The sequence below is a fragment of the Sus scrofa genome, chromosome 18 (assembly GCF_000003025.6).
Source record: "Sus scrofa isolate TJ Tabasco breed Duroc chromosome 18, Sscrofa11.1, whole genome shotgun sequence".
Classification (NCBI taxonomy): domain Eukaryota; kingdom Metazoa; phylum Chordata; class Mammalia; order Artiodactyla; family Suidae; genus Sus; species Sus scrofa.
The window spans coordinates 11,619,887-11,645,449 of NC_010460.4; the positions used below are offsets into that span (position 1 = coordinate 11,619,887).

Consider the following 25,563-nt stretch of genomic DNA (forward strand, 5'->3'; position numbering starts at 1 on the left):
GGATGGGCCCCAGGAAGACCCTGATTTATTTGGGGTGGACAAGCCGAGGAACTGTCTTCCTGTCGAGTCTGAAGCCTGAGCTTGGGGGGGGTGCTTTTTTGCCGCTCATCATTCTTTCAAGATTACCTTCTATTTTCTTTTTTTAATAGGTAAAGAAAACAATGATGCTTTCTCCCCTTTTAAAGCGAAATAATGACTTCTTTGTTTGCCTGGCCATTGCAGTGCTACAACAGTGTAAGAAAGCACTGTTGGAGTTCCCGTCGTGGCTCAGTGGTTAATGAATCCGACTAGGAACCATGAGGTTGTGGGTTCGATCCCTGGCCTTGCTCAGTGGGTTAAGGATCTGGCTTTGCCACGAGCTGTGGTGTAGGTCGCAGGTGCAGCTCAGATCCCACGTTGCTGTGGCTGTGGCGTAGGCCGACGGCTCCAGCTCCGATTCAACCCCTAGCCTGAGAACCTCCATATGCCACTGGTGTGGCCCTAGGAAAGGCAAAAAGACAAAAAAAAGAAGAAAAGAAAGCAATGTTTATGGCTATCTTGCATTGGATTTACTCTACATATTCATGAGTAAGAGTCATAATATTGATGAAGAAAAAAAGTGAGAGGTTTTTTTTGCGTGTCCCTACTAAGTAAATCTTTTGAAATCAGGCTTTTGCTCCTTGGATATTGATTTAATGCATACTCTAAACACAGTATCCTACAGGAGGACCTGAGATGCCAGATGTAGAATATGGACAGAGCACAACGATTCACCTCTGGAGTCAGTTTGCCTGAATTGGAATCTGGGCTCTGCCACTTACTAATGGTGTGATCTCGGGCAAGTGGCTCGACTCTTGGGTTTCTTTCCTGATCTTCAAAATGGGACACAATACTACTGCTTGACCCTATCCTGCTATTGTAGGGATTCAATGAGTTAATAGGTGTTAAGTGTTTACAGCAGTGCCTGGCAATTAGTAAGCACTCGGTAAATAGTAGCTCTGATTATTGTGGCCATGTGAAGATTATCATATAATTAAATTCCTGGTTTACCAACTGACCACAATATGAACAACTGGAGTAAGTGGAAGAAGTTGTCCATCCAGGCACAGAAGGAGCGCGAAGTGAAGGAGTTAACTGAGAGAGCTCACGCTGATCACAGAAAACTGTCTAAATACAAGAAGACATCTGAAATGGTACCTGGCACAGTGAGCTCTCAAAACATTTTAGCTGCTATTGGCTGGTCTTTTTGTTTTGTTTTGTTTGTTTGTTTGTTTTTTAGCTACAACTGCAGCATATGAAAGTTCCCAGATCAGGATTGAAAGCATGCCACAGCAGGGACCTGAGCCACTGCAGTAACAACTCTGGATCCTTAGCCCACTGTGCCACAGGGGAACTCCTGGCTGATCTTAAACTGATATTCTTCACTTCAAGAATATTGGATTGGGAGTGTATATAAACTAGATGTATAGAAAGAACTAATATTGTATCTCTTTTGTGGCTAGTTATGGGCTCATAATAATGTTAATTGAAGAATAATCACCTTTGGCTAGAAATGTATTTCATCATTGATCTCTTGAAAAGCAGGATGTTAGAGGGGCCAAGGGCAGGGGCTATGGAGCTGGTCTGCCTGAGTGAACCCAGGTCGGCCATGGACCAGCCAAGGAACTTAGGCTGAGGGAGCTAAGCTCGTGGCCTCGTCTATATACTGAGGGTCACAGTAGGGCAGGCCTTACAAGGTCACTCTCTTAGGATTAAATCAATTAACACACATGTAAAGCCCTTAGATCAATGCTTAGCACATAGGAAGCACTCATAGTTAAGTGTTTGCTATTTTTACTTTTTTCAACACCTCTTCATGCCACTCACAACTGGAGGTTATTTCAGGGTTAAGGCATTTGGGGAGAGGATCCCAGGCAGACAGGCTTCTAACTTCCATCTGAACATGCAGTGGACTCTAGCTTCATATGAGTCTGACACATTCAACTGAACTCCCCTGTCCCTCTCCTGGCCTCCAGAGGTCAGCCTTAGCATTTTCCTTTAAGAGATATTTATATTAAAAATCAGTCAATGAGTTCCCTTCATGGCTCAGTGGTTAGTGAACCTGACTAGCATCCATGAACACACGGGTTCGATCCCTGGCCTCGCTCAGTGGGTTAAGGATCCGGCATTGCCGTGAGCTGTGGTGTAGGTCGCAGACGTGGCTCAGATCCCTAGTTGCTGTGGCTCTGGCGTAGGCTGACGGCTACAGCCCCTATTGGACCCCTAGCCTGGGAACCTCCATATACCTCGGGTGCAGCCCTAAAAGACAAAAAGACAAAAAGAAAAAAAAAATTGGTCAAGATTTGCCAACTGCTTTGACAAATCTCAAAGGGCAAACACAGTTATCAAAGGCTGAAGAATTTAGATGAGGCATACTTATTTAACTACTTATTTAACTGACAAAAATTTCCTTTTCACTTTATTTATTATATAAACAGCAAATGGCTATATGTGTATGTGTATTATGTAAGCTGTATTTGCCCCATGTGATCTCTCTTTTTAAGGATATATGTACATTTGTAAATGTGTATATGTGTCTATCTGTATCTCTGTCTATAACACACACAGCATATTTGTAAAGGTACGGCCTACTTCCACTTTTAGCATTTAATCTCTTTTTTTTCCTCCCCAGGAATTAGTGTCTATTCAATGCAGTTGTTATGTGGTACACAGGGAAATGATTGAGGATCAACATTTTGGTGTTGCCTCTACATTGGCTCTTTCTTTCTTTCTTTCTTTCTTTCTTTCTTTCTTTCTTTCTTTCAAGCTGCTTTCTTGGTAATCTCGGCATTTAGCATCTCGGCACATTGCTCATAGCTGCTCCATTTCGTCCTTGGATATGAAGGACTCATCACCACGAGACAGTGGCTTGTTTTTATTTTTTTGCTGCCAGCGAAGTGGTGATGCTGAGGAAATTTGCCAGCCGAGTTTGACCTTTGATAGGAAGCTATTTAAATACAATCGGATGGTACGGAAGTTGTGCTTCTTACTCCCCATGGTATACCCTACCGACCTTATTGGGTGATGCTTTCCTTTGAAGTGAAGCTTAAAAGGTATAGAAACATAATTTAGGAAAAGAAGTTTTTTCACTCAATATCTGAGTTTCAAGTTTTAGAAATCTGAGGTGTATAGAGTGTGTACTGGCTCTTGTTTTTTGTATTTAGCCAATGACTCAAACATCTAAATTCTAAGCCATGGCACCCTTCTGATCTTTTGCCAGTGAAACAAAACTGCAAACATCAGATTGTGTGGAAAGATTGTAATACACATTCTCCTGATCCCCTTACTTTATCCTTTGTTAACCCCCTACCTCAGAAGCTACATTCGTCACTTTGTTTTCTCTGACTTGATATTTCTTCCCATTGAGGGACAGAGGACAAGCCAACACCTAGTAGTTCAGAATGAAAACTTTTCTCTAATTTCTTTTTTTAAATAAAATAATTTTATTGTTTACTATAGTTGATTTACAATGTTGTGCTAATTTCTGCTGTGCAACAAAGTCACCCACCCAGTCATACATTTATATACATTCTTTTTCTCAAATTGTCTTCCATCATGTTCTATCACAAGAGATTGGATATAGTTCCCTGTGCTGTACAGGAGCGTCTTTTCTCTAATTTCAACCATCACTAGGATGTTTTTCTCACCAGACTTCTTACTGGCCGACTTTCTCCATCTGAAGTCATTCATTTTATGATGTAATTGGTAGATGAAATCAATCTACAAATATTGGTTCATATGATTCACAGTGGTTGGTTTAGAAGAATTATTATGGGTGCAAGCTGCGGTTACTTTGTGGCCATAGGTTCTGATGTAGTGGATTTCATTTCTTGTATGTGTATTCAGCTGTATCGTATCAGCCAGCTGTATTTCTATGTGACAAACCACCCCCAAACTCATTAGCTTTAAAGACAGTCATGTATTATTATAGTTCCTGTGTCTCCGCCTTGGCTGGAGGTTGGCCGATTTAGGGGTGGGGGGTGGGTGAGGGAAGCTGAGTGATTTTGCTGGTTTGGGCTGGATTCACTCACGTGTCTGAGGCTGAGAGTTGGCTGATCTTGGCCAGGCTTATCTGGGGGCAACTCTGTTTTCTGTGTGTCCTGCTCCTGGGATCAGTAGATTGTCCTGACACATCCTTCTCAAGGTGATGGCAGAAGTACAAGTGTGTAAGTCCAGGTGTGCAAGTGCCTTTCAAGACTCTCCATGTATTAAGCCAACATCCTTTTGGCCAAAGCAAATCAGGTGGCCAGTCCCAGGGCAGGGAATCTGTCCACAGTGGGCGGGCACTGCAAAGTTACCTGGCAAAGGGCATGGTTAGAGGGACGAATGAAGAACTGGAGCCAGTTATGCACCTTATGCGTGTATTAAGGTATTCATTGATGCTTGTTAAGTGAGGGACTCTGAATGGGCCCCTTGACCCACCAAGTCTTCTATCTGATAATTACCGTAATGAGGCATAAAGTGATGCTGGCAAGCAGGCCGTGTCCACGTGTCATCATTTGGGGACAATATATTCCTATAGAGGAAACTTAGAAATAATATAAAATTGGGGGGAAAAAAGTTACTCATGTTCTGAATTACTCTCCAGAGATATTTTTACTATTTTGGCATATTTTCCTTTTCTAAAATTAATTTTGGGACTGGTTATTTTTTTTTTATGATTTTAATTTTTTCCATTATAGTTGGTTCATAGTGTTCTGTTAATTTTTACTGTACAGCAAAGTGACCCAGTCACACATATATATACATTCTTTTTCTCACATTATCATGTTCAATCATAAATGACTAGGTATAGTTAGCTCCCTGTGTAATCAGGTTTTTTTTTTTTACTCAATGACTTTTATTACATTTATAGTTGTTGGCATATTTTCTTTTAGGCTTTTTTTCTATCATTTTCTTCATTAATAGCACATAAATTCACACCCAAGTTTTCCCCTTAATATTCTATCATAAATCTTTGCTTTGGTATTAAAAAGGCTTTATTTAACATGGAGCCCTATTCGCTACATAATATTTCTGTTGTAGCAATGTGCCCTAAATTCTTTCACCTTGCCCTTCCTTTTTATTGTTTTGGTTACTTTCAGTGTTTTGTAATTGTAAACAATGCTGCAGTGAGAATATTTGTTCCCCAATCTTTGTCTATGTGTTTAGTTGTTTCTGTAATGGATAGAATACTGATCAGGCGACTGGTCCTGCTGCGCCTTTGCTGTGTGATCCAGACCTGCGTGTCAGTTTCCTCATCTATAAAGTGATGCATCTGTTCTTGATGGCCTTAAACTTCTTTCTAATGGAAAAAAAGCGTTTTTCAAGGTAGGGTAGTCAATTGCTGTGTTGAAGTGGAGACTTGAAGGCAGCATCCGTTGTTTGTCCTCAAAAGGGCTCTGGGAGAAGAGGCAGCTTCCTTGGGCTTCTCTCTTGGAAGAATTCAGTTGTCTTTGAGAGAGGAGATTTTGTTCCATAGTATCATTTGTCCTTCAGTCTTCAACTCTGATACAGCAAAGATTATATTAAAACATTTAAAAAGGTGTAGAGGACATATTAAGAATATACACTAAGAATATAAACTGGAGTTCCCTTGGTGGCTCAGCAGAAACGAATCTGACTAGCTTCCATGAGGACTCAGGTTTGATCCCTGACTTTGCTCAGCAGGTTAAGGATCCGGTGATGCCGTGAGCTGTGGTGTAGGTTGCAGACATGGCTCAGATCTGGCATTGCTGTGGCTGTAGTGTAGGCTAGTGGCTATATCTCTGATTTGACCCCTAGCCTGAGAACCTCCATATGCCATGGATGTGGCCCTAAACAGACATATATGTGTGTGCGTGTTTATATATATATATATATATATGTATATATATATATATGCTATCTTCACTTATTTTATGAATGTGTGCACTTTGAGAATGGCTTAGCTAGATTGGAAGAGTTGATTTCATTACCTATAGAGTTGATTTCATTATCTGACTTCATTTTGTCTTGTAATTTTGTATTTGCTTTTTGTATTTATTTTTGTCTTTAAAAATTTTGTTGAAGTCTAGTTCCCTTCAATGTTGTGTTCATTTCAGGTATACAGCAAAGTGAAACAGTTATGCATATACATACATCCATTCTTTTTTCCTGTGTAGGTTATTACAAACTATTGAGTAGATTTCCCTATGCTGTATAGTAGGTTCTTATTAATTATCTATTTTATAGAGTAGTAAGTAGTAGGTTCTTATTAACTATCTATTTTATAGAGTAGTAAGTATATATTATTACTATTCTTCTAATTCTTCCCTCCTCCCCACAGTTTCCCCTGTGGTCACCATAAGATTACCATAAAGAAATCTGTGTTTGTTTCTGTTTTACAAATAAATTCCTTTACATCATTAGATTCCACATAGATACTTGTCTTTCTTTGTCTGACTTCCTTCACTCAGTATGATAATCTCTAGGTCCATCCAAGTTGCTGCAAATGTTTTTGCCCTTTCTTTTGTGCCTTGTGAATTAAATTTCATCACAGTAATCATAACGGCACAGCCAGGGAATCTGGTCTTACCATTTCCTGGTAATTGCATGTGACCGTTTCCTCAGGGGATGCCTCTCACAGTTAATTTTAATACATACCGAGGCTATGGTTCATCTTACTATCTCTCTTCCAGCCTCTGCTGGGAATAAATATTGCTCAGTGTGGACAGGCTGTAAGTGTTGACATGACAAGGCAGAGGCAGCAACACATCACTGCGGGATAGAGAAAGTGTGGGCTGGATTCTCCCTCTGTCTCTCCCCACATATGTCCTGAGTGTGTCTTCCTTGCAGCTGACGGAGACGTCTCATTCCTAAGCTCCTTTTGGGAGCAGCGTTAGAAACGTCTTTGGCTTCTCATCCCCAAGCTGAGCTGGGGCACCCATCGGGCCAGCAGGATTCTGCGTCAGTTACAGTGTGGCCTCCATCCTCTGGCTGCCTCAAAAGGCCCCTTGTCTCCCGCACCTCCCACTCGGCCAGGACGTGGCACACCCCCCTCCAATGACGGAACTCCCCCATCAGCCCAGAGCGCCGGGCAGCTCCACACAACCAGCTCTAAAAGCAGCATATCCTCACCCAGCCGAAGTCTTGCCTGTCTTTATTTTACCCCAGGAAGTCCGTTGGAGCTGGAATAATGAATCGAGTCAATTATAAATTGGATTTTGGGGAAAATCATTTTCCTCGGTGCCTGTGAATCTAACCTTTCCTGTGTTTGAAGGCGGTTGCTTATGAAATACAGCTTTAATAATTGCAAACTTTAGTTTTTCTCTCCCTTGCCTGCTCTTCCACTGCCCTCTGGCAGTTCCAAATGATGTACCTTTTCATAAGGAAACTTGAGCCCAGTTTTTTTTTTTGTTTGTTTGTTTGTTTTGTCTTTTTGCCTTTTTCTGGGGCCGCACCTGCAGCATATGGACGTTCCCAGGTTAGGGGTCGCATTGTAGCTGTAGCCGCCGGCCTACACCACAGCCACAGCAATGCCAGGGATCAAACCTGCAACCTCATGGTTCCTCGTTGGATTCGTTAACCACTGAGCCATGACAGGAACTCCTTGAGCCCAGTTCTTGAATTAAAATAATTCATAACATGAACGACTTTGCTCCCGTGTACGGTCGTAGTTCACTAAGCACCTGGTGTGTGATTAAGCATTTTCATACTGCAAGGGAGCCTATCTTTGCTTCATTTTAACCTCGTTTTAGTAAAACCGGCATCAGGTGAGGAGTGACTTTGGGAACCTTCGACTTGTTTTCACTTGTTCTGCCCCTGTTTGCAGCCTCCTTGCTCTTTCCTTTCCTGTGCTCCTACCTCCTTTCTCAGGGCTATGCTGAGGTCCCTCTGAGATAACGTGGTAAGAAGTACAGGGTACCGTGTAGGCTCCCAGAGGAATGCCACTGAGTGATGGAGGGGCCGTGGCTCTGTTGCCATCCCTGAAAGGCAGAGTCAAGCCCAGACCAGACTTGGCAAGATGCAGCCTTTTCCTCTGGATGAGTATCTCATCCATTTCGGCAAAGGCCCAGACGTCTGTACAAACCCTGACATTTCCTAGAGACGTAAGTACAGTTCCGGAAGTCTAGGTCAGGTGTAAGGCGTACAGGGGTTGTGGGGAAGCAGACAAGGACCAAGGGCAGAGGGAGAAGAGAAAAAAGAAAACAAATAACCATCTACTGGAGAGAAAGACAGAGACCTTCTGCCATTGTCTGTCCTGCCCCCCGAGATGCTGGTGATCAGCCATCTGCTTCTTTGCTTCTTATTTTTCATTGCACTTATTTATTTATTTTTGAATTGATAGCATATTTGTTTGGTTTGAAAACCAAGAAAAGTATAAAACACTACACATTGAAATTCTCCCTCCTATCCCATTGCCCACCCAGCCAATGTCCTTATTGCTCTGCCCAGGGAAGCCTAGTTTCTTTCTTTTATATGTATCCTTCCAGAGTTTGTGTAAGGGTACTTACACTCAAGAGAATACCGGTTTAGATTCTTACTTTGCCATTCGTTTCTTTTCTTTCCTTTTTTTGTCTTTTTAGGGCCGAGCCTGCAGCATATGGAAGTTCCCAGGCGAGGGTCTGAATCAGAGCCGCAGCTGCTGGCCTATGCCACAGCCACAGCTCACGAAACACAGGATCCTTAACCCACTGAGCGAGGCCAGGGCTCGAACCTGCATCCTCTTGGATACCAGTTGGAATCGTTTCTGCTGCACCACAACAGGAACTCCACCATTCATTTCTTTATCCATGTACCTCCTCTCTCCATCCTCATTTTATTTCTTTTTATTTTACTCTCAACAATTCTTTGTTGCAGATTATTTTTGAAAGGAAGACCAGTGGTCATTGGTTTTACTTATTCCTGGTGTCCTGAACAGATTCACATGTTCACATGTGTGCTTGTTTTTTCCCCTTAGATGAAGTAGAGAGTGAGAAATGGTACCTGTCTGCAGACTTTCCATCCACAACCATCAAGACAGAGCCGATCACAGACGAGCCACCCTCAGGACTTGTTCCGTCTGTCACGCTGACCATCACAGCTGTCTCTACCCCTTTGGAAAAGGAGGAACCCCCTCTGGAGATGAACACTGGGGTAAAACAATTTCTTTCCATGTAAACAGATGGGATCAGAAGACAGAAATCCTCATTCTCCAGTAGAAGGCATTTAACTTTTTCTAGAGCTGGTGGTTACATATGTTTAAGGATATATAACTACATACGTGTGTATAAATATATGGATATATCTCAAGGATATATTAATCAGTGGGAGCACTGATTATAACACTTCCTTTAAAGGCCCTGTCCAGAAGAATTGGTAGCAAGAATGATTTCATTTTTTCTATGATTGCTATTACAAAACTTTTAAAAAAGGCATAGACACCCATGTTAAAAAAACAGTTCTTGGGAGTTCCTGCTGCAATGCACTGGGTTAAGGATCTGGCATCACCCCAGCTGTGGCATAGGTTGCAGCTGTGGCTTGGATTTGATCCCTGGCTTGGGATACTCATCCATATGCTGTGGGTGTGGCTGAAAAATAAACCACACACACAACCCCCGACAAAACCCAGTTCTCCCTGGGATTGATTTTAAGACAGTGGAAAGGGCGTGGTTATGGTAACGATGCAGTTTACGGCTTCCTGTGCTGTGTCTAGGGAACACTAGTGGCTGTGTAATACTTTACTTTCCTAGTGCAGTGTGGAGTGGCCTTGGCTTCATTCAGAGATCCCTCACCTACCAATTCTGATTGCACTACCCGAGGAAAATGTAAGAAATCGGAAATTTCTTCCATGCTCGGTTCTGTGCCAGCAGCCAGTAGGATTCAGTTTTACTCCACCTTCTCTCTGGGTATTTCCAGTGTCTGAGGGTGGGTCAGTGTGAGACTTGTCCGTCTTCTTTCAGATATTGGAATCCAGTCCTAACTTTAAGTTCAAGGCCACTCTATAAAGAGGGACTCCTTTAAGTCAGATCTGTTCCGAGCAAGGTGTAGCAGTCACCTGTTCAGGAAAAGTCACAGAGCAGCGTTGGAGAAGCTCTGCTGCCTACTCACTCCTTCTGTACTTTCCGTCCCATTGCTGTAGGAGATGCAGGGCTGTGGGCAGGGCACCTCTGTGCTGCCTTTGTCTACAGCCACCTGAGTCTGTTTATTGGGCTGGGCTTCTGGAACATACAGTAGTCTTTTTGCTCCATGAGATTTTAGTTCAGTTCGTGTTTTTTGTTTGTTTGTCTGTTTTTGTCTTTTTAGGGCCGCACCTATGGCGTAGGAAGTTCCCAGACTAGGGATGGAATCCACACTGCAGTTGCCAGCCTACACCACAGCCCACAGCAACGCCGGATCCTTAACCCACTGAGCAAGGCCAGGGATCAAACCTGAATCCTTGGGGATACTAGGCCGGGTTCATTACAGCTGAGCCACCCTGGGAACTCCCCAAGTTCAGTTTGTTTTTAAGCACATCTCTAAGAAAGGTCAGGGTCACAGCCTTCTTCGCCAGCCATGCATGAGCCAGGTAATTGTTCCTTCTTCCTGTACCCAGTGTTTCCCGGTTAGGTGCTGTCAATTGTCAGGGAGCCTGGAGAGGATGAATGGAGCGGGTTTCACACCATTCTTACCCCAGGACACCCTGATGGAGGCCTGTGACCCTTTAAGCCTGTACCAAACTCTTTTGTGATGCAATGCCTTTACATTACCATCCAAGCAATAGAAAGAGCACTGATGAATGAGCCCTGGGTTCTTTTTGATTAGCTTGGTTTTTTGCTTGGGATTTTTTTTTTTTTTTTTTTTTTTTTTTTGACGCTGCCCTGGGCATGTGGAAGTTCCCAGGCCTGGGATGGAACTCACGCCACAACTGTAACCAGAGCCTCAGCAGCAACAATGTTGGATCCTTAACCTGCTGTACCACAAGAGCACTCCTGGGCCCTGGATTCTTGATTTTAGAATTCTGAGAGTTCCATCACCTGGAATGCCAGATTTGGTGATGAGGCAGTGACAAAAAAACCTCTCTGTCCCAGAGCAGCCTGTGTTCCGCCTGGCCCCCCACCTCCACCCCCACCCCAGGAGAAGCAGGGCTGCCCTGGGAGATAGACCCAGATAGCAAATAGCTCCCCGGGTGTTTCTTCAGGTTTCTTATTGGTTCTTAAAAATTGTTTGAAATTCTTCCTTTAGGTTGATTCCTCATGCCAGACGATTATTCCTAAGATTAAGCTGGAGCCTCATGAAGTGGATCAGTTCTTAAACTTCTCTCCTAAAGAAGGTCTGTCTACTTTCTCCTTTGAGTTAACATATGTGCGTGCAGCGTCTAAAAAGATGGGGAATGTGGGAGTCAGCACTGGGGTTGATTTGTACCAAAAGCGGGGCTTGCTTTATGAAAAAGCTCTGTTCTTTTTGTTTAAAGTATAGTTGATTTACAGTGTTGTGCCAATTTCTACTGTATAGTAAAGTACGGTCAAGTAAATATATATATATATATATATATATTCCCTTTCTTATATTATCTTCCATCATGGTCTATCCCAAGAGACTGGATATAGCTCCCTATGGAAATAGCTCTGTTCTTAATTCTAAACACACAATGAAAGCTAAATTTTATTTTCCCATATTTGTTTTTTTATTTTTTAATTTTTTTTTGGTCTTTTGTCTTTTTAGGGCTGCACCCATGGCATAGGGAGGTTCCCAGGCTAGGGGGTCTAATCGGAGCTGTTGCTGCCAGCCTACATCACAGCTCACGGCAACGCCAGATCCTTAACCCACTGAGCAAGGGCAGGGACCGAACCCGCAACCTCATGGTTCCTAGTCAGAGTCATTTCCACTGTGCCATGACGGGAACTCCTTATTTTCCCATATTCGTTTGTGTTTCATTTCCAGCTAAATCCTCTTTTTTTTTTTTTTTCTTTTTTAGGGCTGCACCCGTGGCATATGGAAGTTCCCAGGCTAGAGGTCGAATCAGAGCTGCAGCTGCCAGCCTACACCACAGCCATAGCAACATGAGATCAGAGCTGCGTCTGCAACCTACACCACAGCTCACGGCAACACCGGATCCTTAACCCACTGAGTGAGGCCAGAAATCGAACCGAAGTTCTCATGGATACTGGTCAGAGTCATTTCCATTGCACCACAACAGGAGCTCCTTCCAGCTAAATCTTTAACTAATGTTTACTCCTAGGCAGGGGGACTTTTTGATGTTTATAGACTGCTGTGACTTGGGTACTGACAAGGAAACGGGGGAACTGCTGGTCTCAAGCCACCCTGCCAGTAAAACCCAGCTCACTGCCCTGGAGGCATGATCAGCAGGGCAAATAGGCAAACATCCACAAGGGCACCTTGCCTATTTAAACCTCTATCAAGCCCCTTGTGACATGCATTCATGGTTTATCTGTCTGGGTTTTTAAATATTGATTTTAGATGACAGTAGTTGCAAGGAGCCTCCCTCTTCCTGCATCCTATTGGGCTTCTTGCCATCCATTTAGATTTCAGTCATGTCACACTTCAAGTTGTCCCACTGTCCCTTTTTCTTTTGTGTCACTTTCTTGTCTCCACATGAAGCCCATAGTTAGGAATCCTGAATGCAGCCCCCAGACCCCACATCCCATGGAGTCTGGAAAGTTCTCTCCGCCTTTTACATTGAGAGCCTTTGCATGATCCTGCTCTTGATTCTGGCCCTGCAGGCAGGCCACCCGTCCCCTTTTTACTGATACTCTGGGGACAAGGACAGCTGACCAGTGTGGTCAACAACTAAGAAATGAGTTACACGTGCTTGTCATGGAAAAGGGATCCGTGCCAGGGTGTAGATGTCACGTGCGGACTTACATACCAGCAGTTCTCACAGAAACAAAGTCAACCTTTATTCCACCAGGAATGTACTCAGGATTTGATCCATGACAGGTTTTTTTGTTTTGTTTTGTTTTGTCTTTTGTCTTTTTAGGGCCAGACCCACAGCATATGGAGATTCCCAGGCTAGGGGTCAAATCAGAACATTAGCTGCCGGTCTACACCACAGCCACAGCAACACAGAATCTAAGCCGTGTCTTTGACCTACACCACAGCTCATGGCAACACCAGATCCTTAACCCACTGAGCGAGGCCAGGGATTGAACCCAAAACCTCATGGTTACTAGTCAGATTCATTAACCACTGAGCCATGATGAGAACTCCCTGATCCGTGACTGTCGAATCAGGGTTAGCATTTACCTTTAGCATCAATAAAGGAAGGATTCCTTTTTTTTTTTTTTTTTTCCATTTTTGGCTGCCCCTGCTGCATATGGAAGTTCCCAGGTCCAGGGATTGAATCCCGGCCACAGTTACAACCTGCACCACAGCTGCAGCAACACCAGATCCTTACCCTGCTGTGCCATAGCAGGAACTCCAAGAAAGGATTCCATTTTGTAAAATTAGTAATACTGACTAAAAGTCATATTAAAACAGTATTTGTTGTCACTGAGTGATATACATTTTAGCGCCTTCAACTTTATGTCACTGCTGCAAAGTGATTCCTTCCATCTTTGTGACACCAGTTACGACTGTCACATGCAGCTGGCTCTTTTAATCTGAGTTGCAGTACGCTGCAGAACGTTTCATAACAGTAGCAGTCAGTCCCATAGTGCTTCCGAATCTGGGGTCCCTGGAAGAGGCAAGTTTCCTGAGTAAAGTGTGGGGCTGTCCTGCTTCCTTATTCCAGATACACAGTGAAGAAGAAACTCACTGCCCTTGAAGGCAGTGGGGCTTTCAGGCAGAGTAGCTGGTTGTCCCCAGTCCTGCCAGTAAGTAACCCAAGAGCAACATTTCAAGTGATGTTTAGAAATCTGATACCGAGGCACCTGTGGCCAGGGCACTATGCTCTTTTTTATTTTTGTCTTTTCTAGGGCCCCTCCCACGGCATATGGAGGTTCCCAGACTAGGGGTCTAATCGGAGCTGTAGCCACTGGCCTGTACCACAGCCACAGCGACAGAGGATCCTTAACCCACTGAGCAAGGCCAGGGATCGAACCCGCAACCTCATGGTTCCTAGTCGGGTTCGTTAGCCTCTGCACCACAGGGGAACTCCAGGGCAGTGTGCTCTTAATAGTTAAGTAAGAGGAGATTTGAGTTTGCTTCACTTTTCCTGCCGTGCCTTTTCCGTGTTTTGTGGAGCACCGTCTGCTCACATAGGAGGAACAGTATTAGAATAATTTGGACTGTGCCCAGTGAAAGGGACGAATAAACTCTAGTCCTCTGGGCTGGTTCTCCAGAATCCGACAGCTCCGCATCCCAGACAACCGGAGCCCGTATTAGGTTCCTCAGCTCCTGGGTTTGGTTTTGATTTTGGTTTGCTTGTTTGTTGGCCATGGTTAAAAAGATAGGAGTTCCGTCGTGGCGCAGTGGAAACAAATAAGACTAGGAACCATGAGGTTGCGGGTTCGATCCCTGGCCTTGCTCAGTGGGTTAAGGATCTACCATTGCTGTGAGCTGTGGTGTAGGTCGCAGATGTGGCTCGAATCCTGCATTGCTGTGGCTGTGGTGTAGGCTGGTGGCTGTAGACGCCTAGCCTGGGAACCTCCATAGGCCATAGGTGCGGCCCTACAAAAAGCCAAAAAAAAAAAAATTTAAAAATAAATAAATAAAAAGATAAACATTGTTAGAAGAGAAACTCTAAAAAATTAAACATTTTAAGCACATCTTTGAGCAAAAATTTATTAGGTTCTGCAGCACCGAACCGGAAGTGGTTAGAAGGTTTCACCTACAGGAGCTAGGGGGAGACTTTTATATAGAAAAGAAGGAAGCAAAGTAAGGAAATTACTGATTGGCTCTAACCTAAAGCTGAGTGGGCTGTTTGTGACTGATTGTCCTTAGGCTTCAGTCTGGTAACCTTGAAGCATTTACAGGCTTAGATTTTGGGTCGCCTACATAGGCCACCAGGGGGCTAGAGCCACCCCAGTCTGATGGCCTCCTTGCTTACTGCGTCCGACACCACGAGTGTCGCAGGTCGTCACGGCACTGGGAAAGCCTTGGTGACACTCTCAGGGCTCCTCCTTTCTAGGCGAGCACACATTTAAGGCACACGCATACGCTCCTTAGCTGCCTGGAGCTATTGGCAGAGGACTTGGCAGTAGAGGTATGTAGGATTGTTTTAGAATATTCCTTTGCTTTAAGAGTGCCCGCAGACTCTAAAAACCCGGGGAGCTCTTTGGCTGAGAAAAAGGGACGCATCTAGTGAAAAGTAGTGTGTTAGGAGGAGAAGAGAGAAGGGTTAGAGAGAGAGAGAGAGAGAGAGAGAGATTGAGAGAATGTGTGACGTGAATGGGGGCGGGGGCGAGGGGGGCAGCGAGGCATCTCGTGGTTCCTAGGACACTCAGGAGTTTTAGGGGCGACAGAGCTGCCTGGTTGCAGCTGGTCACCTCCAAAGGCAGCTCTGGGAGTCCTTCTCCTTAGGTGAGTAGCTGTGTCTCCGAAAGCCCTTTCCATCCGTGGGACATCAGGCGGGAGACTGAGGCCTTTCCACAGCCCCGAGCCGTTCTCTGGCCAAGCAAGTCCAGGTGTGTGTGAGGCCCCTGGGCGCCTCGCCAGCTCAGGGCCGCTGCACCAAGGGCTCTGTTGTCCTGGGGGGGGCTCAGGAGGGGTGTGGCGTGAAAGGCTTACCCGAGGTCATGTCCCTTGGCTCAGTAACAGCGGCCGGCTCTCAGAGCATTTCAGCCCAATGCGGAGGTCGGCAGGTCAGAAAAAGAGGGAGGCCTCAAAGCTCGCCGGTCAGGTTGAACTTGAGTGATTCCCCTTCAGGAGCCCGTCCCTGGAGATGCACAATTGGCACCGACCAAGGCTGGAAGGCGCCGGCAGAGTGTGTGTGTCCCTCCCCAAGGAAGAATGCTTAGATGCTGAGGGACTTTGCGGGAGGAAATCCCCCCCCCCCCCCATTTATCTTCCAGTGCCTACCTATCTATCTGCTGAGGAACTGGGTGTCATCTGAGTCAAGAATGCCTGGCATCTGCCTGTGGGCCCTCCCATGCACATTCCTCCTGAAACAAATGAGCTTTGCTCAAACACTCCTGGGCTCCCAGCTTTTGCTATTTTTTGAAAAAGATAGATCCCAATACGTTAACATGATTTACAAGTCAAACTATGGCAACTCTGTGAAATGAATCGAGGGACAGCAATGCCAGCCCCATCTACTCTCATTTCCCCTGCTCCCATTACTTCATAATCTTATTAGCTTCTCATATAGTTTCCAGAGGTTCTTTATGTAGATATGAGCAGGTAGGAGTCTGTGTTCGCTTTCTCTCCTTTTTTTTTTTTTCCGTACAAAAGGAGGGTTACATTTTGTTTGTTCGTTTTGTCTTTTTAGGGCATATGGAGGTTCCCAGGCTATGGGTCCAATCAGAGCTGCAACTCGTGGCCTACACCACAGCTCACAGCAATGCTGGATCCCTAACCCACTGAGCGAGGCCAGGGATTGAACCTGCGTCCTCACGGACACTGGTTGGGTTTGCGACCACTGAGCCACAATGGAACTCAAGGAGGGTTACCTCGTGTGCTGCTGTGCACCAGGCTCTATCCTCCTCCCTTAACCACACATCTCGGAGGCCTTTCCATATCCAAGCAGAGACTCCTCCTTCTTTTGTTCCACTGCCCTGAGTTTAGCTGAATGGATATTTAATGGTTGCTTGAACTGCCCCCAAGTCCTGCTTGGTGGCTCCCTGATGGATGCAATCCGCTCTCTCCCTCAGCCTCCGTGGACCACCTGCACTTACCGCCCACCCCTCCCAGCAGCCACAGCAGCGACTCCGAGGGCAGCCTGAGCCCCAGCCCGCGCCTGCACCCCTTCGGCCTGCCGCAGACCCACAGCCCCGCCAGGGCCCCAGCGCGGGCCCCCTCGGCGCTGGCCAGCTCCCCGCTCCTCACGGCGCCTCATGTGAGTGTTCCCTGCATTCCTGCACCCCGATCCCCCCAGTTCTGTCTCCCCGAGCTTCACCCAGCCTGGGTGCCATTCGGGGCACTTGGCCTTTATTCCTGCAGGAAATTTTAGGTCCCACTGCTAAAGCAGCAGGATGACAGTCTTGAAGATTTTCTAAGAACTGCCTGTGATCTCAACATGCTAACACGCTTTCTTCCTTCCCACATCTGGTTTTTGTCATGAGCTGATTTTATATAGCTTCAAACATGGGGAATAAAAAATGTGTCGTTAGACTTCTCAAAAGTGTATTGCAAATATTTGTCATCAGTTTAAGTGGTCTTTATGACTTCTGATAGGAAATAACTTTTATTTTTTATTTTTAAAAATTTTATTATTTATTTATTTTTGGTCTTTTGAGGGCTGCACTCTTGGCACATGGAGGTTCCCAGGCTAGGGGTCCAGTTGGATCCGATCTGCATATGCAACCTACACCACAGCTCACGGCAACACCGGATCCTTAACCCACTGATCGAGGCCAAGGATCTAACCTGCGTCCTCGTGGATGCTAGTCAGATTTGTTCCCACTGACCCATGATGAGAACTCCCAGAAATAACATCTTTTCAATAAGCAATCTTTGATGAACTTAAAAATCTCTCTGAGATTAAACGCTTTAGTGTCTAAACCTCAGAAATATAGTTTAACCTTTTTTGTCTGCGGTACAACTCTTTCTTCTTTTTCCTATTTACGGCCGCACCCATGGCATATGGAGGTTCCCAGGCTAGCGGCTGAATTGGAGCCGTAGCTGCTGGCCTCCGCCAGAGCCGCAGCTACACCAGATCCGAGCTGAGCTGCGTCTGCAGCCTATGCCGGAGCTTGCGGCAATGCCCAATCTTTAACCCACTGATCAAGGCCAGGGATCAAACCCGCATCCTCACAGAGACAATGTCGGGGTTCTTAACCCACTGAGTCACAAGGGGAACTCCCTTGGTACAACTCTTAACCCAGTGACTCAGGGTAGAAATCATGAGTCATCATCCCTCACATATATAATTTTTCCAAATAAAAAACAGGGATAGATAATTAACTCCTTATTATTCTGAATAATCGATTGACTTCTATGAAGATTTAAAACTTATGGCCAACCTTACTGAATATACACTATCATGTGGAGCAAATATGAACGAAATGAGATATTTAAAAATCCTTAGAACCATGTATCGATGAACATAATCTTGAAAATTTGAGGTCAGTCTGTCTCAGAAACTCTGGAGAGTCTAGATCTGTGGCCGAGATTTTGTGTTGCTCTTACTGAGGACCAGGCCATTAACTCTTTCCACTCCATTTGCCTTCTGGCCTCTAATCCCGCACGCCTTTGATCACTGAAATCCTGTCCATCCCAGAGACCTGTGGATCCTACCGTAATCCATCCAGTCCCCGTGGCCATGGAGAAATCCTCCCTATAACACACCCTGGCTCCACACCGTGTTGTGTTTCCCTGTTACGTGTTGGCCTCACGCTCTAATACCTCTGCTGGGTATCATACCAACACCCTCTGCGTGTGCCCAGCCTGCCGCTCCTTCAAGAACTCCCCCCCATTAGGCAGAACGACCTCTTACTGGTGGCCACGCTGCCCTGTGTTGGAATGCCCTCCTCTCTCTGTGTCCATCACCCCTTTCATCTGGAGGCCCAGGTCAAGTCTTAGCTGCTACCCTGAGCCTTCCCTTATCACACAGACTCATCTCCGTGTTCTCCTTCTCCAGAGTTTTAATGCACCTTGAGTGACTGTGACAGTCTAGCCTTGGACGGCTCTCATTTCTTCGTGTGCATCCACTCCGTCTGGTCTTGATCATTAGCTACTTCAGAGACGGGGTTTGCTTTGATCCCTCCGGGCGTTTAACAGGGAGGTGATAGGCATGGGTACTGCACTGGATTACCCATAAACGTGTTCTAATGTGGGTGAAATGAGAGGAGCCACCATTCTCATCTCCCCTGACGGTGGACAGTCTGGGGCTATGCTGACCGGGCGCTTCTGTGGGACGTGCCTACAGGTGTGTCCCTGGGAGCCCTGGCTCCTTGGCTGTAAGTGGAGGCCAAGAAGCGACTGCTGGTGTGTAAAGAGTGTCTTGCAAAGCGCATTTTCAGGAGAACCACAAAACTCTCCTTCAGAGATAGAGCTCCAGGGGACCCTTCCTCGTTCCAGGGAAATCTCTGGGGATGCGGGACATGAATTCTGTCCTTTAATGTTGATGTTTTAGCCAGCAGGGTTCTTTCTGGGAACTCACGGGTAGAGGTTTCTTGACCTGTGCCTTCGGGTGTAATCCTTGGGTTCTGACACGCGCATGAGTGTCTTCTCCATTTTGGCTTCCACTTCAAAGTGCCCATTTCTCCCCCAAGCAGATAAGCAGCCTTTTCCCTTAGCCGCTGGCTAGGTAGCATAACAGGCCCTCCTCGGCCCTCGGGAGGTGTTTCTCTGGTGCGCCCGGCTGTGCCTCTTTGACCCGTTTCCCCTCCTTGGCCTGCGCAGAAGCTGCAGGGGTCGGGTCCCCTGGTCCTGACGGAGGAGGAGAAGAGGACCCTGATCGCCGAGGGCTATCCCATCCCCACCAAGCTGCCCCTGACGAAGTCCGAGGAGAAGGCCCTCAAGAAAATCCGGAGGAAAATCAAGAATAAGGTGAGTCCTTCAAATCCAGCCACTTCTGTGAGCAGAGGCTGTGGGCAGAACTGAGCCCGCCTGCCCCCACCCCTTCCTGGTGGCCCACACTGGCCCATCCCACAGTGGGGACCAAGCTTTGCCCTGTCGTCCCCCAGCCCCCATCCATCCTCCAGTCAGGGGCCCCCAGATGGGGTGCGCACACTCCATGGTGCTGAAGCTTTACCCTTTCAGGGGCAGAAAGAAAATGTGAGCCTTCCCATTGACATTTCTTATAACCCCAGCCTTTAAAATTTCTGTTTTATGATATACACAGTACTCTAGTAGGCATGTCTATAACTTATCAATCAATAAATATAAATGTATTATGGATGTTTGCTCAATTTATTTTCCTGATAGGGATTTTTGATTAAAAAAAAAAAATTCTAGGGAGTTCCCGTCATGGCTCCGTGGTCACGAACCCAACTAGGATCCATAAGGATGCGGGTTCAATCCCTGTCCTCTTTCAGTGGGTCGGGGAGCCAGCGCTGCCACGAGCTGTGGTGTAGGTCACAGACATGGCTTGGATCTTACATAGCTGTGGCTGTGGCATAGGCCAGCAGCTACAGCTCCAGTTCGACTCCTAGCCTGGGAACTTCCATATGCTGCAGGCGCAGCCCCAAAAAGGAAAAAAAAAAAATTCTGCAGCCCCCTGTTTTATACCTGGGTCCAGCAGTCTCCTCCACCTAGGGCCCCTGCAGTGTGAGGGATGGAGAGGCCCGGGGGCATGGCTAGGGCGTGGGCAGAGCAGGAGGGAAAAGGCAAAGAGCTTTTTATAATTCTCCGCCCCTGTGCAGAACCACCAGGGAAGTTTTATATGACTAACCCCAGCTGGGAGTTGTCATTGAGCCAACGAGATCCACGGAGTTGAAATCATGTATCTGGGATCATACAGATGGTTCGTGACCCCTGTGTTCTGGTCTGACTCTTGGACCGCGGTCCTCCCTGGGGCCTCATTTGTTGGAAAGTAGATGAGAATATCGGCAGGTTGAAACCAAGGAGGACAGAAGAGGTGATTAGAGGGAAGAGGCGATGTCTGTGATCCTGGCCTCCTGTCGTTCCTTTCCTGGTTTATTGATGCAGCTGGACCATAATCCCTTTTTCTCCTCCATACATTGCAGATTTCTGCCCAGGAAAGTAGGAGAAAGAAGAAAGAATACATGGACAGCTTGGAGAAAAAGTAAGCCTCCTTCCAAACTGGTTGTGTGTATTGGGCAGTTCACGTAGAGAAATGTGAGTACAGGGCTCCTACCTTCCCCGAGAAGGGGGTTCAAGTCCTCCGGCTGCCTTTGGCCAAGGGGCCGCTGCCTTTATCGGCTATGCTTTGCCTGCCACCTAGTGGTTTTAGAGGGAAAAGCTCTTAAGTCTGGCAGGAAAGACAAAGTACCCTCTATCTTAGCAGAGGTAAGTACTTCCTACTGCGAGGTTTCTAACAAGGGTCCTTAAGTCCTTGAAGGCTTCCTTTCAGATCAGCACACAGAGGAACCTTCACGCACATTCCTGGACTCCTCCGAGGAGAGGCACCGCTGCGGCGGCGGAGAGGAGCGGTGCTAATTAATCAATTCCCGTTGCCACGCTCCCCCGCACCCTGGGGAAAGCCGCAGGGCTTGGAGCAAGGCAGGTTGGCGTTCTTAACCTTCTGTCTGCTCTGATTCCTGCTACAGGCGAGTGACTTTTCTCAAAAACGCTTGAGGGCAACTTTCGTTGTCCTGAATGTTTAGGAGGGCTTTTAGAAAAACATACATTCATACAGTTTTGTGTTAGACCTCGAAAATAGCTCCCATCTGACAAACTAGTACGTTTAAGATGGGAATGAGGTCCCAGACCTAGAAATGAAGCTTCATTTGTGTTCCACGAGAGGCGGAGTGGTCGGGTGATGGGTGGATCCTGGCTGGCTTTTTTGGGGGTGGGTGGGGCGCATCGAGGCATATGGAAATTCTCAGGCTAGGGGTGGAATCTGAGCTGTATCTGTGACCTACACCGCAGATCATGGCAACAGTGGATTCCTAACCCATTGAAGTGGACCAGGGATCGAACTCACATCCTCATGAGTACTAGTTCGGTTCATTTCCCAACTGAGCCACAAGGGGATCTCCCACCTGGCTGGTGCTTGAAGTTTGTACCAGAAGTTAGTGTTTCTGTCTCCTGATTGAGGGGTTGGTGACATAGCATTAAGCAGTCCCATTCTTTTTTGGGGGAGGGGGGCGTGCCCACCGCATATGGAAGTTCCTGGGCTACAGATCCAACCCATGTCGTAGCAGAGACGGGAGCTGCTACAGTGACACCGGATCCTTAACCCGCTGCACCACAAGGGAACTCCTAAGCAGTCCCATTCTCTTCATTATTTTCTGTAGGCATCCGAGGTCCAGATGTTTTGATGAAAATCTCTTTACGGCCTCTCTGGGGACGTGGCTGCTCTGGCACCTGCATTCCTTGTCTTGAGGTCCTGGGTTCTCATCCTTTGCTCTCCGCCTGCCCCAAGCCCCCTGGCTTCCTGTCAGTCCTTTTGGCCAAGGGTATAGCCAGCAGCATCAGACCCCTGCAGCAGAGAGGGACAAGGGTGTCGGGCATTCAGAGCTGGGGGGCAGAGTTGAGAGAAATCAAGGGTGAAACACCTTAAAATAAGTTTTGTACCATCCCTGTCCTCTCCGTTGTCCATTACCGAGCCACTTGGTACTCATCGCTCTCCGTCCTTTTTTCTTTTGTCTCCTCCCTCTTCTTCACCACTCAGGTCAGCCAAGCTCATCCTCACCTCCCTGGAGGAGCTGCTTCCTTGTCTTTTTTCTTTGAACCCCACCTATCTCCACTCTCGCTCCTGGCTTCGTTTTTCTCTACTGAGAAAACTAAGTTTCGGAGTTTCCACTGTGGTGCAATGGGATTGGTGGCAGCTCTGCAGCTCTAGGATGCTGGTTCAATCCCTGGCCCAGTGGGTTAAAGGATCCAGTGTTGCTGCAGCTGTGACATAGGTTGCACCTGTGGCTCAGATCTGATCCCTGCCCAGGGAACTCCATATGTCATGGGGCAGCCAAAAAAGCAAAAGCAAATAATAATAATAATAATAATAATAATAATAATAATAATAACTAAGTTTCTTTTTTCTCTCTCTTCTGTAGGGTGGAGTCCTGTTCAACCGAGAACTTGGAGCTGAGGAAGAAGGTGGAGGTTCTGGAGAACACCAACAGGTGAGGGCCCTTGGTGTGAGGCGCAAACTCAATTGCCGAATGGGCGTTGATCCAGGGGCAGACTCAGGACCAGAGCTGGGAGGAAAGGGGAGGAAATGCCATTGAGAGAAAAGCTGTGCCAGGATGCGGGGATGGCCGTCCTCCGCCCGCCTGTTCCTGCCCCGAGCTCGAGCACGACATCCACGCACATGCATGTCCTTCACGTTTCCTAAAATACGTAGGGGTGATGAAGGGGCTGATTCTGACAAGGGCTGTGATGAGGGGGCTGAGGAAGAGGCTTGGCGGAGAATAAGGTCAATGAGTCTGATTCCTCTGATTCCTCTGAAAATGACCTCACCTTGAGGTGGACAAGGAGGAACTGGCCACTTTGTTGTCACCCAATCTGAGTAATAAATGCTATTTGAGTGGAAACAAAAAGGAGAGGAAACCAAGTTTGTCTTTTTAATGACTGTTTTTAAAAGTTAATTAATTAATTGCCTTTTCAGCCCATTTGGAAAAATAACTACAGGACAGAGTGGCTAGTGAGTTCCTCCAGCGCCTCCTGTGCCAGGCGCTGTGTTCAGCACTCAACAGATAATAACTCATTTAACCTCCCAGTGGGCGAGGGAGCTGGTGCCCTTATCCCCATTGTATAGAGGAGGTCACCGAGGAGACTCAGAAAGCTTAGGTGATTTGCCCAGGGTCACACAGTAAATGCTACAGCTGCATTCGAATGCAGGCAATCTGGCCCTGGAGTCTCCAGGTAGGAGAAGCATACCAAGCTCTATCCCAGGTCATATGTAAGAGAAAGGGGTTAAGGTAGAGGGTTGAGAAATGGCTTTGGGAGGGTTATCCAGATTGTGTGTGTGTGTGTGTGTGTGTGTGTGTGTGTGTGTGTGGACACGGAACCTACCTTTGCTTTGAAAATGAAAGTGTTCATTAGTCAAGGGATCCTGTTGCCCTTAATTGTGATTGATCTGACAATCTAAGCAGAGAAAAATTGACTTTTAGGTGAGCAAAATATTAATTCATCATTTTAAGGCTTAGCATTAATGCCTGATAACAATGTTGCAAATGTTAAGGGATCAGGGTAAATCTATGCGCATGTCGTTTTGATAATAACATGAAATTTGGCTCCCATTTCCTAAATCTTCATGTTTTGCTGCCCAAACAATAGGCTCATCTAGTCATAAGTTAAATACCCTCAGTGGGAAAAGTGGACATTCAGGGAAAGTGTGCTCATAAAGAGCAGGTCAAGGGCAGTCACCTCTAGTGTCGGTAGACAAGCAACAGAAGGAGGTACATGTCACCCCTCGGGGCAGAGGAGCTGGTCTCCAGCACCACTTCAGGGTTCTGGTTTCATGGTTGCCTTTGGCCATTAGTTTTCTGAGGCTTCATCCCTTCTTATCGCCACCTTTACTCCGGCCAGAGTCCTTCTCTAGGTCCTCAACCCCCACCAGAGTCTGTATCCATCTTTTTAGCATCCTGAGCAGATACTGTTCCGACTTCATCCTAGCACTTGCTATTGCAGAAGCCCTGTGTTCATGAGTGGGACAAATCCAGGCCTCGAACTGGTGAAGAGGGGAAGAGGAATCCATCCAAGATAACTTCAGAGTTTGGTCCAGGTTGGGGTCTGTCTCGGGGTTCCGAGTGTCAGGTCTCCTCGCGGCCACACGGGGGCAGCAGAGGCACAAAGAGCAGTGGGTGCTTGTGCTGAGAAGGGCGCCCTGCCGCCTTCCTGGGAAACGGTCTCTCCTCCCCGCTCCCGGCATCGCACACATGTAATGTATAGCCATTGTAGGAAAAAATTAGAAAACACAGTTTAAAAAGAAAAAAAAATCATAATCTTTTCACCCAGGGAGATGTTTATATTTTGGAATATTTTATATGTTTACATTTACATTGTCGTCGTTTTCTGTTAAGTACCTTTTCCATTTAACAAAAAACACTGGACATGTATTTTCATGTCAGTAAATGTATTTCTACAGAATCCTAATTTCAGTTTTATTATTATTATTATTATTATTGCTTTTTAGGAACACACCCACAGCATATGGAAGTTGCCAGGCTAGGGGTCAAATCAGAGCTACAGCTGCCACAGCAAAAGCCACAGCCACAGCAACACAGGATCCGAACCGCTACTGTGACCTAAACCACAGCTCACAGCAACGCTGGATCCTTAACCCACTGAGCAAGGTCAGGAATCAAACCCAAATCCTCATGGACACTAGGTCAGATTCATTTCTGCTGAGCCATGAGGGGAACTCCCCTAATTTCAGTTTTTGATAAAAAAGCTGTCATCTGAGAAATGATGCCGTAAAGCCCCTCTGTTTTCATGTGACAGCAATGTAAGTTGTGACTATTGTTTTTCTCTTTTGAAATAATGGCCCCAACTATTTTAATAGGATATAGTTAGGATACAGTATGAGTTGTGGGAGCATGTGCACATTTGAGGTTGAGCATCTCTTCTATTTTTCCTTGAGAGCCAGTGGTGACTTTCCTTCTGACTTCTTCACTGACCATGGAGGCTTCTCCCAGCCATCTAATCTGCCCGACCCTCCGCTGGACCCTCCCCTGAAATAAACAATCTTTTTTTTTTTTTTTTTAGGGCCACACCCACAGCATATGGAGGTTCCCAGGTGAGGGGTTGAATCAGAGCTGCAGCTGCGGGCCTATGCACAGCCACAGCAACGTGGGATCCGAGCTGCATCTGCAACCTATACCACAGCTCACGGCAATACCAGATTGTTAACTCCCTGAGAGGGGGCAGGGATCGAACCTGCGTCCTCATGGTTACTAGTAGGGTTGTTTCCACTGCACCACAGCGGTGCACCACCAAAAAACAATCTATCTCCTG

The 25,563-nt window shown here is 46.4% G+C and overlaps 1 protein-coding gene across 1 annotated transcript in view; it reads left to right on the plus strand.

Annotated features, from left to right (window-relative positions):
• Positions 1-25,563, plus strand: part of CREB3L2 (cAMP responsive element binding protein 3 like 2) — a 132,949-nt gene that overhangs the window by 86,703 nt on the left and 20,683 nt on the right. Inside the window, exons 3-8 of the mRNA XM_003134635.4 lie at positions 8,918-9,093; positions 11,161-11,248; positions 16,689-16,873; positions 19,381-19,527; positions 20,667-20,725; positions 22,659-22,727. Of these exons, the coding sequence (XP_003134683.1) occupies positions 8,918-9,093; positions 11,161-11,248; positions 16,689-16,873; positions 19,381-19,527; positions 20,667-20,725; positions 22,659-22,727 (724 nt within the window). The remainder of the gene's footprint in view (positions 1-8,917; positions 9,094-11,160; positions 11,249-16,688; positions 16,874-19,380; positions 19,528-20,666; positions 20,726-22,658; positions 22,728-25,563) is intronic.